The sequence below is a fragment of the Tachysurus fulvidraco genome, chromosome 23, assembly GCF_022655615.1.
Source record: "Tachysurus fulvidraco isolate hzauxx_2018 chromosome 23, HZAU_PFXX_2.0, whole genome shotgun sequence".
Taxonomy (NCBI): Eukaryota; Metazoa; Chordata; class Actinopteri; order Siluriformes; family Bagridae; genus Tachysurus; species Tachysurus fulvidraco.
Genome location: NC_062540.1, coordinates 7,782,107 through 7,801,098, shown reverse-complemented (window position 1 = coordinate 7,801,098; position 18,992 = coordinate 7,782,107). Strand labels below are relative to the sequence as shown.

General features: G+C 37.7%; 1 protein-coding gene across 9 annotated transcripts in view; it reads right to left on the bottom strand.

The window, feature by feature from the left end:
* Nucleotides 1–18,992, bottom strand: part of znf512b (zinc finger protein 512B) — a 111,264-nt gene that overhangs the window by 72,528 nt on the left and 19,744 nt on the right. For all 9 annotated transcript variants that reach the window (XM_047806967.1, XM_047806971.1, XM_047806964.1 and 6 more), the window contains one exon: nucleotides 7,081–7,160. In XM_047806967.1, coding sequence (XP_047662923.1) covers nucleotides 7,081–7,160 — 80 coding nt within the window. The remainder of the gene's footprint in view (nucleotides 1–7,080; nucleotides 7,161–18,992) is intronic.

Here is an 18,992-nt window from a genome sequence, read left to right as displayed (position 1 = left end):
AACGCGATTCACAAATGCGTGCAGTGATTCACAAATGCACAGAACGCGATTCACAAATGAGCAGGAAGCAATTCGCAAATAAATACAATTTATAAATATCTTTTTATTTGCAAATCCCATTTTATTTATTTGTGAATTTCATTTCTTTTTGTGAAATTTGTAAAAATATTTGCGAAACTCTTTATATTTATTTGTGGATCATAGTGTATTTATTCAGAATAACGAAACAATTCTGACCCCATACAGTAATACCACTGTAAACTCGGTATCTGTAAACCACCCCTGTCATATGGAAGATACAATAATCTAAGCCTAAGTCTAGGCTTTCTCTTGTTCCAGATAAACCTACAAAGGATCTTGTTAATTTCCTTAAAAAAATGATTTGGCAGTGGCAGTGGGAGTGATTGAAACAAGTATAAATATTTCGGCAGAATTACCATCTTAATCAAATTAATTCGGCCAATCTTTGATATGGGCATTGTTGTCCATTTTTCAATTGATTCACGTACTTCACCCATTAACGGATCGTAATTTGATTGAACAATTTTATCAAATTGGGGTTAATCTTAACTCCAAGATACGTAAATCCTTCTCTTGCATTAAAAAATGGCGATCCTATGACTAGATTACTCCTTTCCTCCTGGTTTAGGAAGAGTATGGAAGATTTTGTGTCATTAATATTATATCCCGAAAACTTACCAAACCTATTAATTAATTGTAATATTACTGGAATGCTAGTTGATAACTTGGACAAGAAAAGTATCACATCATCTGCATATAGCGATATTCTATGTTCTTGGTCTCCGATAGTAATTCCTGACAGATTTGCTTCATTTTGTGGCTAGCAGCTCAATGGCCAAAACAAACAATAATGGGGACAGAGGGCATCCCTGACAGGTTGATCTTTCTAAAGTTATTTGGCTTGATAGATTATTATTAGTCCTTACACATGCCACCGGTTCAGTGTATAGTAACTGAATCCATTTTAAAAACTTTCCCCCAATTCCATATCTCGGCAGTACATTGAACAAATAGGGCCACTCTATTCTATCAAATGCCTGTCTTGCATCTAAAGACAATAGTGCATTGTCTCTGGCATTATTATTATAGTGAATTATATTAAGGACTCGTCTGATGTTATGAAAGCCCTGATGGCTCCTTACAAATCCATTCTGATCATTTTGCACTAAAAAAGGGACATATGGATCTAGTCTTTTAGCAAGAACCTTACATAATATTTTTGTGTCCACTCCCATAAGACTAATTGGCCTGTAAGATGAGCAGTCAGTTGATGCTTTACCAGGTTTCGAAATAAGGGTTATTGTAGCAAGTCTTAAAGTTGGAGGTAGGCTACCAATATCAAATGATTCATTAAACATATTCAGAAGCGGAGTTAACAACCGCTTCTGAAAAGTTTTGTAAAATTCTATAGGCAAGCCGTCTGGCCCAGGAACTTTACCTGAATTTACGTTTTTTATGGCTTGCAATAATTCTTGTTCAGTTATATCATTATCCAATTCTATCCTGGCCTCCTCAGTAAGTACTTGAAATTGAAGATGGTCAAGAAAAATCTCGATCAACAAAATCGGCAAAAGTGTCTGATCTATACAATGATTGATAAAAGTCTTTGAATTCATTATTGATGTCTTGTGGATCATTCGTGATCCCACCTGATTGCATGGTTATGCCATTAATGGCTCTTTCAGACTCTATTTTTTTAATTCTCCATGCTAACAATTTACCGGCCTTTTCCCCCTGATCATAAAAAGCTTGGTTCAACCACAGTAGACTTTTTTGCTGCCTTATCACATGTAAGCTTGTTGTATTGTGTTCTTAGAGCTAATAATTGTTTTTGTTTGCCATAGTCCTCATGCTTACTTATGTCTATTTCCAGTGATTTTATTTGTTTCTCTAATTTAACCATTTCTGACTTTTGTTCCTTGCTTCTAGTGCTTGTGAAACTGATAATTTCCCCTCTAATGTATGCTTTAAATGCTTCCCATCTAATTGATGCATTAGTTTGATCAGTATTAATTTCAAAATAATTGTCTATCCTCTTTCCAACATATTCAACAAACTTATAATTAAGGACTATTTTTATCAAAAAAAATATAGATAAGGAGATGGGCGAATGGTCACTTATAACTATACAATCATACCAACAGTTTTTGATTTTTGACACCAATTCTTGAGATACTAAAAAATAATCAATACATGATCTAGATTTATGCATCCCTGAATAACAAGAATATTCCAGCTTACCTGGATTACGTTTCCTCCATATCTCTGTCAAATTCAAGTCAGTCATATATTGTATTATGGTTTTCCTAGATTGAGACTTTTGGGGATCTGTTTTTGTTGATCGATCTACCAGAGGGTCCAAAGTACAATTAAAGTCCCCACCTATTATATTTAGGACGTGTAAAGACGATAAAGTTAAAAAGAAATTTTCAAAGAATTTGGGTTTGTCTTCATTAGGTCCGTAGATGCTAGCCAGATTTATTGCAATAGGAAATATATTACCCTGAACAATAACAAACCTTCCTTGAGGGTCTTGAACAATATTAGTAAGTTGAAAAGGAATTGTCTTATGAATAAGAATTAGAACACCTCGAGCATAATTATTATACGTTGCGTGTATCACTTGACCAGGCCATCTCCGTCGCACATGTTTCATTTCAGAAATTGTAAGATGGACTTCCTGAAGAAAAATTATTTTAGAATGCAAGTTTTTAAGCCTGTTCATAACCTGCTTTAATTTAGTTAACTTATTGAGTCCCCGGACATTCCAACTTGTAAATCTCAAATCCGACAAATTAGGATTTTCCATAACACTTTAAGAACATAATGCATATTCATATTGAGTGTGACATACAAATTAAAACAAGTAAAAAAAAAAATAAGCCCATTAAAATAAAACCCCTTAATCCTTGACATCCCATTCCCTTCCCTTACTTAAACAAACTATGTAAGGGCAATGCCAATCCACACCAACAAGGAGTGGCAAAAACTGTATAGATACACTCCTTAGACAGCCCACCCAGCTCGTTTCCGTAACTCTGCATTTCACCATTTTTAATGCCAAACGACTCAGCCATATAAAAATACAAAAATTAAATTACACGAGCCTACTTGGGGCGTAACAAAAAATGTCTTTTTGTCCTCAAGTCCAGTACGACTATCCATATTCCGTGGCCGTGTTTAAATTACAAACCTAGTTCAATAGGAATTTCTCAGCTTCTTCAGGTGTAGAGAAAAGAATTACATTCCCCTCTTGAAGAAACCTCATCTTGCAAGGATGTAATTGAAATCCCCTAAAGGATCCAGCTTCAATGAACTTTTTCTTCACTGCGTTAAAAGGACTCTGTGTCTTCATGGTTTCCGCTGAGAAGTCTTGTGCAAAAAAGATCTTGTGATTCTCGTGGGTGATCTCACGCTTTTTGGATGTTTGAAACACAAACTCCCGATCTTGAAATAGTGAAAAACGAATGATTACTGCTCTGCTCTGACCCGGTCTCGGTTTTGCCAAAGTACGGTGTGCCTTTCCAAGACGAAGGGTCTAGAGGTATCAAGACCCAGCCAGATCGGTAACATGTGTTGTATGAACTCCACCATGGGTCGAGTTTTCTCCGCTGACTCTGGAAGTCCCACAAGCCTCAGATTCTTGCGTCTCCCATGATTCTCCAAGTCCTCCGTCTTTGACTCCAAATAAGCAACGCGTTTTACAGCATCATTCAGCTGCAATTTCACTCTTTCTATGTCATCTTCGGCGGTCCCTATTCGGTCCTCAGCCTCTGTTAGCCGCTTACCATTAGCAATAATATCCGCATTTAGATCAGCAAAACTTCTCTGCATGGCATCAACAGAACCATTCATCTCAGATATACGTTTCTCCACATTGTCAAGCTTAGTCCCAAAGTCATCCACAGCATTTATCTTTGTGTCAATCAAAGAAACCGTGGTACGCAAAGACAGCAACTCACTTAGCACCGCAGCTAGGTCAGCCTGTTGTGCATCGGCTATGCTATTAGCAGTATCAGCGGCTGACACATTCGTAGTAGTTGTTCTGTTTCTTTGTGAGACGCGTGGTTTTGGTCCAGCCCCACAGTCTTCAATAGTTGATTGTTTAGACATCGCGCTGACCCGGTTTTAAGTCTGAATAAGTCGTATTTTCAAAATATTTGCAAAGTCGCGGGGAACACTCAAACTAAGCTGCCATCTCAGTCCACGACTCCACAGCGCCCCCAGCTTTTATGCATTGTTAGTTTTTTCCCTATTTACATATCGTGGCCCCATTAGCCTCCATTATGAACACATTTTTTCACTGCATGGCCATGACACGAAAAAACCTAAAAGAGCTAAAATTTGTCATTTTTACTCCATTACACAGGCCTGTGCAATAAAAGCCTTCTATGCAGTAATGAGCACAGAACAGTGTATTTCTGTGTACTGTATGTGTGTGTCTTCTCTAGATGGTAAAGCAAGTTAAAACTACCAGAAATCTTTCAGTGATCATTTTTTCATGTTTTTCTATAAAAAAAACTACTCCACATCAAATTTATGAACATAATTTACTATGAACCAAAATGAACTGAACAATTGTGCAAAAGAATGGAGGAATAACTAAAAACAAACTATTTAGTGTGTGTGCGTACGTTTGTGTGTGTGTGTGTGTGTGTGTGTGTGTGTGTGTGTGTGTGTGTGTGTGTGTGTGTGCATGCTTGGGTTCAGTCTTTCCAGCGTGACTGACAGTATGTAGCCTGGTGCACTTTGCATATAGGATTTCCACACTGGATGCAGGTGCCTATGGTCCTTTTTTTAACTTTTGGGCAAAACACACACCTTCCTTTCTTCGTAAATGCAGAAAAAGAAGAGAGGACAGGCTGACCTTTAATTTGTACCAGGCTGGGTGGCAGCTCTCGTTTGTTCCTCCTCACAGTCCCAACCAAGGTAATTTTTTTCTTGAGCAGCCCCTGAGCAAGTGAAAATGATGTAAAAGAAATTGTCACATCACAGTGTCGCCCTGGAGCCCTTCCACATATCCAGGTCAAAGTACTTGTCCTGGCCCACCTCTGCTACATCACCTGCCCTTTCTATTTAAACTTTACGTCTCCAGGCATATGATGTTGTGGCATCTGCAGTAACCCAGATTTTTAGTCCATACTTGTGTGGCTTTTTAGGCATGTGGATTCCTCTCTTGACTTGTAAATGCCACCAAATATCAAGAGGCCCATGTATGCTCGGAGATCAGTGGTGTCCACCTCGGATAATTTTTTTATGGTGCGATGCCCATGGAGGTTGGTATCCATCTCCTCTGTTAAAAATAAATTAAATGTGGTCTCCAGATCCACATCCTCGCAATAGCATAACGGGTTGGCCTTGGATTCACACCTTTTGCAGCCAGGAAAAAAAAAGTCTCGGCATTGGTCAGAAACCATACTACTCCATTTCTGCTGATCCACCCTGATTCAGAATCCTCTGAATATGTCTCTGCTTTTGTGGAGGAATCTACAGAGTGTGATGGAGCTGCCACAACAAACTCAGCATCTGACTCTCCTGAGCCAGTGGTGTCAGAAGTAGATGTATCCTGCAGATCACTGGATGGGTCAGACTGCATTTCTGCCACTTCAGCTGTATTAATTCTTCTCTTTATGCCTCTCTGCATGGTGCTTGCTGCACTTCTCACCATCAAATAACAAATGATTAGCAGCAGAGCATGCAAGTGTTTAAATAAACGTACCTTCTTTTTGTGTAGTCTGTACTTCTCACCATCAAAAGGCAGCATTCTCTCTCTCTCTCTCTCTCTCTCTCTCTCTCTCTCTCTCTCTCTCTCTCATACACACACACACCTCTGTTTACTCTCATAGAACTCCATGTCAATGGCCCAATATTTTGGTCAACAGTAAAAATTGCAGATTTTACCTCTTCCAAGCAGAAAGAACCATAAACAAGTAGAAATGCGTTCTTTTTTCATGTCATGTCTGTGCAATGAAAAAACTTAGTTATAATAGCAACCAATGGAAAAAAACAGCCTTGATATGTAAATGATAATGTGTATGAAATACATTATGAGGTACATCTAATAAAAATATCTATATTAAAAATGTGTGTATTTTTCGGCAAATTTCGGCAAAATCACTAATTAATTACTACATAATAAAAAACATTTAAAACCAAATTGTGGTTTTGATTGGAAATGAGGTTGAATAACAGACTTATGCAAAAAAAATATATAAAAATATATCAAATTAATATAAGTTTAATTTAGTGGATGTTTTTGGCCACGAACATCACAAAAGGGTAGTAATTCTAAAGTGTCCACAAGGGTTAATAAATCATGTTTTTTAGCTATCTGTAAAGACACCCATTTTCTGACATAAGAAACAGTTTCCTCACTGATGTTTTATATTGTTCCCACTATGAAAGTGACCTCTTACAAGTTAAAATAACAGTCTAATACTTGAAATCTGTGACAAGTCTACAGAGCCTGTCAGGACCAAGTGCATGCTCTGCAACATGTATATGTATAAGTGCTTGTGTGCATATGACATGCTCTTTATGTCTGTCTGTCTGTGTCTGTCTGTCTGTCTGTCTGTCACTAGTCACAGGTCTCAGTGAAAGCACAAATTTAGTCATATTTGTGCCATCCAAAACACAATAGTCTACCACAATTGCTGAGAATATTTCTTAGAGTTTAAAATATTCTGGTTTTTTTTCTCAATTTTTGATTAATAAAATAGTGTATAAGTACACACATACACACACACACACACACACACACACACACACACACATATATATATATATATATATATAATGTTCTCTTTCAGACTGAGACTACTGAGAGTTCTGTATGTAACTTAATGTAACACAAATTGAAAATGGCACTTAAGATAAAGCAGGCACCACAATCTTACTATTAAACACACTTGTCTAAGACTGATTTATAAGAAGAACTAAAAGGAAAGGACAGTGATTTATCTGTGTAATTATCAAATCTTATCAAATATTAGTTTTAATTAAATAATACCCTGGTAGTGTCAAAATGAAAAATAACTAGAATTTATGATTTGGACTCACAGGGATTGCGCAACACTCAGGTAACTCCACACAGTGGTGACTTTTCTTCTTGTTGCCTGTTCTCTCATTCGGGGAGGAACCTGAGGAAGAGAACACACTGGAATAGTTAGTTCCTCTTTAAGGGACAAGTATAGGACAGGCTATTCCAAACACCCACTGATAACTTTTCACCTCTCCTCACCTTTCACACTTGAAAGTAACAGTAGCTTGATGATTTTTCAGGGGGTGATTGAGGTAAGGGAGTGCATGTTTTTTTTTTTTATAAATTGAAATGATACCCTGGATAACCATAAAAGGTTAAAAGCTGCTTGTAGGTTAGAAGCTGCCCATGGTACATGATAGACCACTGGTTGGCCAAACCAATAACACAACTCTCCACATACCAAGCACTGTTTAAATATCATTATTTATTCACTTATTATTTATGTTACTAGGAATTACTAGTCAGCAATGTCTAAGAATTAATTCCATGCAAAATTTAAAATATCAGATACAAAACTATTAAATTAAAACCATACAGTCCTATGCAAAAAGTTTAGGAACCCCTGACAATTTCCATGATTTTCATTTATAAATATTTGGGTGTTTGGATCAGCAATTTCATTTTGATCTATCAAATAACTGTAATATTTTGGTAGTGAAATGAGGTTTATTGGATTAAAAGAAAATGCGAAATTAGACAGGTGCATAAATTTGGGCACCCCAACAGAAACATCACATCAATATTTAGTAGAGCTAATTTGCTCCTTTAGCAAAATTACAGCTTCTAGACGCTTCCTATAGCCTGTAATGAGTGTCTGGATTCTGGATGAATGTATTTTGGACCATTCCTCCTTACAAAACATCTCCAGTTCAGTTAGGTTTGATGGTTGCTGAGCATGGTGAGCCCGCTTCAAATCACCCCACAGACGTTCAATAATATTCAGGTCTGGGGACTGGGAAGGCCATTCCAGAACATTGTACTTGTTCCTATGCATAAATGCCTGAGTAGATTTTGAGCAGTGTTTTGGGTCGTTGTCTTGTTGAAATAACATCAAATTTGTGACTGATTCCTCAAAATTATTCTCAAGAATCTGCTGATATTGAGTGGAATCCATGCGAGCCTCAACTTAACCAGGTTCCAAGTACCAGCACTGGCAAAACACCCCACAGCATGATGGAACTTTTTACTGTGGGTAGCAAGTATTTTTCTTGGAATGCTGTGTTCTTTTGCCGCCATGTATAACGTCCCTTGTTATGACCAAATAACTCACTCTTTGTTTCATCACTCCACAACTGTGCCTGTGGTCTTCCATTTACTCACTATGTTCCTCACATTGGACACTGACAGCTTATATCTCAGCATTAACTTTTTGCAGCCTTCCCCTAAACCATAATGTTGAACAATCTTTGTTTTCAGGTCATTTGAGAGTTGTTTTGAGGCCTCCATGTTGCCACTTTTCAGATGAGAGTCAAAGAGAACAACGACTTGCAATTGACCACCTTTAAAACCTTTTCTCATGATTGGATGCACCTGTCTATGAAGTTCAAGGCTTAATGAGCTCACCAAACCAATTGTGTGTTGCAATTAATCAGTGCTAAGTAGTTACTCAGGTATTCAAATAAACAAAATGGCAAGGGTGCCAAAATGTATGCACCTGTCTAATTTTGTTTTGATGCATATTGCACATTTTCTGTTAATCCAATAAACCTCATTTCACTACTGAAATATTACTGTGTCCTTCAGTTATTTGATAGATCAAAATGAAATTGCTGATCCAAACACCCAAATATTTATAAATGAAAATCATGGAAATTCAGGAACAAATAAGAAGGAAATCTATCAGCCTGGACAAGTTTATAAAGCCATTTCTGAAGCTTTGGGACTTCAGCAAACCATGGTGAGAGCCATTGTCCACAAATGGCAAAAACATGGAACGGCCCGACCAAAATTACCAAGAGTGCAGCGACGACTCTTTTGTGAAAATATCACAAAAGACCGCACAACAACATCAAAAGAATGTCAGTGTTCATCACTCCACCATAAGAAAGGCAGAGTTCCAAGACAAAAACCACTGTGACCAAAAAGAACATAAAGGCTTGTCTCAGATTTGCCAGAAAGCATCTTGATGATCCCCAAGACTTCTGGGAAAATACTCTGTGGACTACGAGACTATTGAGATGATGTGGCATGACCTTTAAAAGGCAGTTCATGCTTGAAAAACCCTCCAATGTGGCTGAATTACAACAATTCTGTAAAGATGAGTGGACCAAAATTACTCACACAGCACTGTGACAGATTCACTGCAAGTTAACACAAACGCTTGATTGCAGTTCTTGCTGCTAAGGGTGGCCCAACAAGTTTTAGGTGCAAGCACTTTTTCATACAGAGCCATGCAGGTTTGGATTTTGTTTTCCCTTAATAAAAACCTTCAATTAAAAACTGCATTTTGTGTTTACCTGTGTTATCTTTGACTAATATTTAAATTTGTTTGATGATCTGAAACATTAAAGATACTTATGTGCAAAACAATGTTAATGTTATATGTGCAAAAACGTAATACCACTGTAGATGGTAGTAGCAACAGCAGTAATATTAATGTGCAAATTGAATACAACTGCGGATGATGATGGAAATGGATTTAAAATTAACAGTATGCTATGAGATGCAGCTACTTGATATAACAACAGTAATATTAACAAAAGTGCAAAATGAGGAGGAGCATTTTAGGGCAGTGTAGTCCTGATGATCTTCTCAGCAGTCTTCACCACTCTCTGCAAATGTTTGCGGTCCCTCATAGTAGTGCTGCCATACCACACTGCGATGCAGTTGGTTAAGACACTCTCAATAGCACAGCTGTAGAAGTTGCTGGGGATCTTAAGGAGCATGCCAAACTTCCTTAGCCTCCTCAGGAAGTACAGCTGCTCTTGTGCCTTTTTAAACAGCTGAGTGGTGTTTAATGTCCATGTGACATCAGTGGGTACAAGGTTAGTTATTACAAGTCAGAAAGATCCCCAATCAGAAGCCCTGGATAAACAGTCAGTTACACAACATTCCGCGTGCTTGATCTTTACATCTGGAAATAAGAAAGAGTACAAAGCTGCTAAGTACCGACTTAGAAAAGCCATTACAGTGGCCAAGAGAGAGTATAGAGAGAAGTGGATAGTTTCTACTCTAATGCTGATACCAGAGTAGAAACTATCCAGCTTCTCTCTACTGAAAGTGAAAGTGACGTGACATACGGCTAAGTACGGTGACCCATACTCAGAATTTGTTCTCTGCATTTGACCCATCCAAAGTGCACACACACACACACACACACACACACACACACACACACACACACACACACACACAGAGCAGTGGGCAGCCATTTATGCTGTGGCGCCCGGGGAGCAGTTGGGGGGTTCAGTGACTTTCTCAAGGGCACCTCAGTCGTGGCCAGCCCGAGACTCTATTGAGACTATATTAAAGTATAACTAGAACGGTACATTTCCTAAAGAAAATGTGAATGTGCTTGCATGTGCTTGCAAGTTCCCCTCATCGTGCTGAGTGTTTTGATATGTCACATGTCCATGTTGTGCTAAATTTTTGATTTCGCTTATTTTGGGGGCGGGGCTACACATGACATCAGTTCTCCTCATCGTGCTGAGTGTTTTATGTTGTGTAACTGAGATATGGCTTCTTTATATTGCAATATGGTTCGTAAGGTGCACTACATGGTTGCTAGGGTATGGCTACACAGTTACTATGGTTATATTTGCAGACTAGTTTCTCACCTGCAACAAAAGAGCACACCTGAAAATCCATTTATCTTTTCCTGAAACAAGCGCCATGAAGATCCTGAACTAAAGCATCAATCAGTGATTTTACTGGGAAAAAATATAAATCACATTACAATAAGGATAATTAGTTCAAATTTAATGTATTGACTAACATTTACTAACCATGAGCAATAAATTATTGTATGTAGTAATCTTTGTTAAAATAAAGTTTATTCTTTGTTCATGTTAGTTCACAGTATATTAAGTAATGTTAACACGGTGTTAATAATGTATTAGTAAATGGTGAAATTAACATGAACAAAATTAATAAATGCTGTAGAAATGCAGTTCATTATTAGTTGATGTTAAGTAATGTGGTAACTAATGTCAACTAATGAACCTTTATTATAAAGTGTTAGAAAAAATACTGTACAAGGGTGGTTTCGAACCCCGAATCTCTTGCATGCTAAACAAATTGCTATCCCTTAGGCCATTCAGGAACACAAGTGTTTCACAAAAAGTGTTTGCGGTTTTATGTATTAATTCACTAATGTGAAGAATCCTGAGTCTAACAGTACCAAAGCTTTATTATATTAAAGTCATTCTTATCATTCTTTGTGATTTACGTGTGTCATATGTTTAAAAAATAATTATGTAATGTGCGGAGACAAAGAAGAAATGCGCTTAATTTGAATTAATGGGTGGCTCTTAAAAGAGCCGTTGCTGCTCTTAAAAGGACATTAGTTTAAAGTGAAATAAAAAATTATAAAAACTACACTGATAGTTGAAAACAACAAAAAGTTATACAAATGGCAGAAACAACAACATATGAGACCGCCGTGCCGTCCACGGCACACCACCACTAGTTTTAAGCATTAAATCCTCTAAATACACAGTTATATGTTATATTGTTTGAAAGCTTAGACTCTCAGGATTTTATTAAGAAGTGCAGTTCATTATTAGTTCATGTTAAGTAATGTGGTAACTAATGTCAACTTATGAACCTTTATTATAAACTTTTAGAAAAAAAAATACTGTCCAAGGGTGGATTCGAACCCCGAAGCTCTGCATGCTAAACGGATTCACTATCCACTAGGCCATCCAGGAACACGAGAAAGCCTTTGCGGTTTTATGTATTAATTCACTAATGTGAAGAACGGCAATTCTAACAGTACCCAAGCTTTATATTAAAGTCATTCTTATCATTCTTTGTGATATACGTGTCATATGTTTAAAAAATAATTATGTAATGTGAGGAGACAAAGAAAAAATGCGCTGAATTAATGGGTGGCTCTTAAAAGAGCCGTTGCTGCTCTTAAAAGGACATTAGTTTAAAGTGAAATAAAAAATTATAAAAACTACACTGATAGTTGAAAACAACAAAAAGTTATACAAATGGTAGAAACAACAACATATGTGACTGGCGTGCTGTCCAAGGCACACCACCACTAGTTTTAAGCATTAAACCTCTAAATACACGGTTAAATGTTATATTGTTTGAAAGCTTAGACTCTCAGGATTTTATTAAGCCCACACACAAAGCATAATACAATTTATAGCCATCATACTAATTTAATCCATGTTGATAGTCACCGGAAATAGGCGGCGCTTACCTTTCGTCACTGGGGTAATATTTTCCAAAACAAATGCTTGTAAAAAATCCCTAAGAGTCTAAGGAACTGGAATATGTAAGCCTTTTAATCCAAAACGCTTTAATCCAAAACGCGTTTCTGACCGAAAAATGTACTTCCGTCCTAGTTCTGTACATCCAACATTGTGTGATCTGACAGATTCACTGGTGTCTGCTGCTCTCTTTTGGATGTTAGCACATCTACAGAGAGATTCCTCATTCAAGTCTATGGGAAAAAACACCCCTTTGAGCTTCCATACTGGGAATTCTGGAATTCTGATCGCTTATAAAACCTATAGCACACCTCTCCTCAATGAGCCGGTCGATTTGACACCTCATTTATGGGTCTAGGACAAAAGCTGCGAGACAGGTTACGCGCCGAAAAAGTGTCCGGAAGAAGAAGAAGAAGAAGAAGTATGCAAGAGAATAAGAATGTGCTTTGCAAGCACATTAATAATAATAATAATAATAATAATAATAATAATAATAATAATAATAATAATAATAATAATAATAATAATAATAAATATGCAAGAGAATAAGAATGTGCTTTGCAAGCACATTAATAATAATAATAATAATAATAATAATAATAATAATAATAATAATAATAATAATAATAATAATAAATATGCAAGAGAATAAGAATGTGCTTTGCAAGCACATTAATAATAATAATAATAATAATAATAATAATAATAATAATAATAATAATAAGTATGCAAGAGAATAAGAACGTTAATTACAAGCATTCTCTATGTGTTAAAGGCTTTTATTGACAACTGCATTAAACCTATGTAAAGAATCAATATTTGCAATGTTGACCCTTCTTTTTCAAGACCTCTGCAATTCGTCCTGGCATGCTATGCTACGAGTTTGTCAGAATTTGTGTTTTTTTGTTTGCCCACTATGGGTCACATGATTAATTTAACTAATAATTTTGTAAATCTTTCTTTGTTTCTTCTAGTTTGAAACAAAACTCAGATCCCATAAAATATTGCTAGTGTGAAAACTGTCTTGCTGAATGGTAAGAGGAGGTAGGTTGCATTATGTTGAGATTCCTGTCAATGTGAATACAACTCCTACTCAAGTCTGTAATTTTTAAGTAAAGTAACTTAAATGAAGTTAAATTTGGACCAATGGGGGTGCTATCTTGTATCATTTTGCATTTTTTATGTAAGTTACATTTAATTTAAAACATGTAATTCTTTTACTTTATTGAATTTATTTTTTTTTACTTACCACATCAGCCACATTTTAGTTTTCTCAAAAAAAAAAAAAAAAAAAAAAAAACATTTTTCTGGTCAAGAAAGAGACCATTCACATTGGATCTGTCTAAAATAATATCTACAAATCTTTGACTAAGGTTCATTTAACATCATCATTGCAAACATTCATCTTGCTCAGTGTGAAGAGTACAGGATGTTAGTAACTAATCCTTTGTTGTTGTTAGTGGCTTTATTTGTAGTGAGCATGTAAGCAGCGTTGTTTCTATAGTCTGGAATTTCATAGATGTCTAGGGTGGTGTTAACCCCCAACTCTGGTGTTACAGCCCTCAGAACAGGGCAAAAGGGTGAGAAATCAGTGGCATAATCATAAAGCCAAAGCTACTGCTAAGGTTCACCTATGGCTCATCCATATTTTAGATAGGTTTGTTTTCCTTAGTAAACCACCTGCTGGGGCATCTAACAGAGCTCTTTTTATAGGAGACGTAATCTTAAGATACACAAAATAATCCTAATATAGATATTTAAGGAGACCTGGGGCCCATTGCACAAAAGTAGAATTAAGACATTCAGGATAAATGACTGAGCTGAGCTCAAAGAATCCAAAACAAGTGTGTCCAGGCTTAATTGGTTGCACAAAGACCAAGCCAGGATGTGCAGACACGGATTCATCAAGCCAGGTGAAACCAATCCTGGATATGTGGGTGCTCACGGCTCACTCAAACAGACACCGATCACAGATTCACTGATTCACCATGGCAACTAGATCGGTGTACTTTTCCCCGTCGGAGGCACAAATCCTCAAGGAGGCATACAAGGAGGTAAAAGACATAATTAAGAAGAAAGACAACACCACCACAGTGCAAATAAAGTGCACACACAAAGCAAAGAGAAAAAGCATGGCAAAGTATTGCAGACTGCCATAGTCCGCTAAAAACATCACAATGCAAATAGTTAATTCACATCTCCAAAAATGCAGCTGTACTCTGATTATGAAACATTCGAATTTTTAATTGAAATGGACTGCAGATATGAGTGAAATTGTGTACAGTAACTCCATCACACTGTATAAGGCTTTGATAAATGATCAAAGCCTTACATTATTACTACGCTCACTTGTACGGTTTAATCTTAGCCATTGTACTCTGCTTCTTATGTTGTTCACCGATTTTTCTGTGTGTTCTCCTGCTTTTATTAATGTAAAGCTGCTTTGAAACAATGAAACAATTGTGAAAAGCGCTATAAAAATAAAATAAAATTTAATTGAATAAATAGATGAGCTAATAATAATAATCACTTTAATTTAAATAGTGCCTTTCAAAGGACCCAAAGTTGCTTGCTCACTGATTCCATTGAATGTTCTTGTGTGATAAAGAAAGTGTTTCTTTTCACGCGCACGTGTGTGTGTGTGTGTGTGTGTGTGTGTGTGTGTGTGTGTGTGTGTGTGTGTGTGTGTGTGTGTGTGTGTATGTATATGTGTGTGTGTGTGTGAGTGTGTGTGGTGTGATGTAGATTAAACATGACCCGGCCAAAATGGTCCACTTTTTACATCATGGCTGTGTCAAGAATAACACTGTGTTTATGAGGTAGTAATGATGAGATTTTGTGGTGACAAGTGAATTCTCTGGTGTGTTTCTGGGAGACAGGGTGTATGGCTGCCAGCCTTTTCTCCTGACATCGACCCCCAGGAAGCACAGCAGGCCTACAGTCATGCCCATGCCAGGACCAGGGCCAGAGTTGAAATGACCTTTGGCCTCCTGAAGGCACGCTTTCACTGCCTTCACAAATTAAGGGTCAGCCCTGTGAGGGCATGTGACATTACTGTGGCCTGTGCTGTCCTCCACAATGTGGCCTGCCTGATGAAGGAGAGGGCCCCCAGAGTGCCACCAGCCATGGACTGGGACAATCTTCCATGTTGACGACAGTGGTCGGCTGCTTAGGGACCAATATGTGTTGAATTATTTTAGTTAGTATGTGTGCTTTCAATTTTGGTTAAATATGCCCAGAGAAATTTGTTTTTTTGTGTGTGTTTTATAGTATATATATATATATATATATATTTGATTTGGCCTCTTATGATGTTTGTGCTGTATACTGTGTGTAATACAAGCTTGCATCCATTAATTTGTCTGTTCAGTTGATGTGTATGGATTTGTCCTGCATTTATTTCAGTGTGAAGACATGCGGGGTGTGTTATATACAGACATTTTGAATGTGTATTTATCCTTTTGTTGTATAATATGCTTTGATATGCTTTCCATCTTGTAGAGTCACTGTGTGACTTCAGTTTTGAAAGGAGCTAATGGTTTACTTGCTTTGTTTTAACCTTATTCAATAAAGGAACATAATGTTACACTTTGTGTTTTTATATTTATATGGAATGTGCATTTTATATGACAGAGTATTAGGGCCATACTGAGGAAGAAGGAAAAAGTCATAGATTTATGAGGCTGGTTCTTTCTGTGGAAAAGATGCATATTCTATCTACAGTCCTGATACTTATGACAATGTGATGCTGATGTGCCAAAAGATTAAGTATGTCCTTGTTTGTGAAACCATACTGAAGAAATGCCCCACAGTAGAGGTCTTCTCGGGTCTAAAAAAATGTACCCGACCCAAAGTGACCCGAAGCACTTTTTACCCGAACCCGACGTGCTTAATTTCTTTCTTTTTTTTTTTTATAAAAACCCGACCCGAGACAAACCCGAAAAAATTTGACCCGAGTCCGACCTGACACGACGGCAATTTTTTTTTTAACCCGACTGGACTCGAAGGTTGCGCAACTCTACACTAAAGTAACCGCTACAGCATGGATTCAAAATTGATTGACAGGTCTGTTTCAACGAAAATTAGCTTACCGCCAGCCACACAATGTTGCAAGCGGTCTTGGCAAACAGAGGAGCGGTTGGAAAAGGACTCGAGTCAATGCACACACGCGAGATACAGTAGATCGGGTCTTCTCGGGTCCGTTCGGTAAAAACACATTTATTTTAAATTACCCGAGACCCGATGCCACTATTATTAGACCCGACCCGTGTCCGAGGCATATGTGAAACTTTTAGACCCGAACCCACTTGGGTCTCGGTTCGGGCCTCGGGTTTTTCGGATCTAAGTGGACCCGTGAAGACCTCTACCCCACAGCTGTCATTTTAACAACTGTCCTCTCTTAAACAACGGGTTACAATATTATTAAAGACTTCATTCTCAAAGTCTGTGAATTTTCTTTTTTTCCTCTGTGGCCCTAATATTCTATCATTTTATATATAGCCTTATAGTCTATGGGAAACTGTAAATTATCTAATGATAGCAACATCATCCAAAAATCATAATTTTTCCAAAATGAGCAGGCTAGCTCCACAGAATAAATCTTCATGGTAATTTATACCATAACATCCTTCTGCCCCCTAATCCAGCTTTAGTGCAACCGGATAATGGATAAATTGAGCCAGATTCACCGAGATATTCCGGCTTAATCCCTTATCCTAGTTTTGTGCAATTAAGTCCCCCGTAGCCTTAATACTACTAATAATAATTAATAATAATACATTTTATTTATGAAATGCTTTGGACAGGGTAGGGTTTCTTTTTAGCCTAGCATGGACACCTGCCAGCTTGTGCTTCTGCTTCCTCAAGCACCTTCTTCGGAAGCCAATCTCCTCGTCACCTGGTCTCCTGTTGATGCTGAGGACTGGAGGCCTGGCCTTTGCATTAAGCCAAGGTCACAAAGCTTCTCCAGAACATCATCATGCAGCTTGGTTGCATGCATGCATTTTGAATCCAGAGTGGCTGATGTGCTACTGCTGTGGCACCATCTTGGACCTTCTTGGGTCCCTCAGTGCTGTGTGCTCAGTCTACTGCTGTTCAATCAGCTGACTCAGCTGAATCAGGAGAACTACACCTGGACACCTGGTCATCAGCTATATCGATAAGAAAGCTCATCAGCATCTCTACTTCCTATGAAGGTCTGAGGAAAGCACATCTCCCTCCACCCATTGTAACCACATTTTACAGAGGGACCATCAATAGCATCACTTGTTTGGGAACTGCACCATCTTGGATCGCAAGACCCTACAGAGGATAGTGAGGACAGCTGAGAAGATCATCATAGTCTCTCGTCCCTCTATCATGGATATTTACAGTACACCATACACTGCATCCACAAAGCCAACAGCATTGTGGATGACCCCACTCACCCCCCACACATACACCTCACCCTCCTGTCATCTGGAAAAAGGTACCAAAGCATTCAGGCCCTCGCAAAAACAGACTGTGCAACAGTTTCTTTCCACAAGCCATCACACACACACACACACACGCACACACACACACACACACACACACACACACACACACACACACACACACACACACACACACAACTGTGGGAACTGCACAGAATTGTGCAAAATCAGATCGCTCAATTAACTGCTGTTTTGAACATTACATTTCACTACATAAGGATTTGGGTGCTTGTGCATGACTAAGCGTAATGGCAGTAGAAATATTCTAACATATTGTCAGTGAGGTGTATGATCTATTTTTTCCTGAGATTCAGTTCATGGACAGATGTCTTAACATTTTCTTTTTGAGTTCACTTAATTCATTCTGAATTAATTATTCCATCAATGATGGCAAGCTCTCCTGACCCACATGCAGCAATACAGGCCCAAAGCATGATACTACCACCACCATGTTACATAGAAGGTATAAGGGTCTTATGTTGAAATCCATTATTTTTCTTTCTCTAAAAATAATGCTTCTCATTTTAAAACAAAAAGATTTATTTTGGCCTCATTCCTCCACAAATTTTTTTTCCAATATTCCTCTGGCTTGTCCATGTGATCTTTAGAAAACTTCATGAGCACCAATGTTCTTTTTGAAGAGTTGTGGCTTTCTCGCTGCAAGGTTGTCCAGTATTCATCTGATGGAAGACTCATGAACATTAACATTAGCCAAAGTGAAAGAGGCCTTTAGTTGCTTAGAAGTGACCCTGTATTCCTTTATGACCCAACAGACTATTACATGTCTTGCTTTTGGAGAGATCTTTGTTGTTTTAAAACTTCTTGGAATGTACCAATGGTCGTAAAGTTCCTCCATTTGTGTCTATATATACAGAATCTATATGACTGAGTCCAAACTCTTAAGAGAGGATTTAGTAACCGTTTCTAGCCTGATTTTAGTCTAGCAGTCCACAGAAAACTCCAATGTTTTTGCAACGATCCTCTACCACAACCACACATCATGAATATCAGACTTTGATATGTCTATGTTTTTTAAATAAAATAGGACACTCATGGGGACCTGATTGTCAC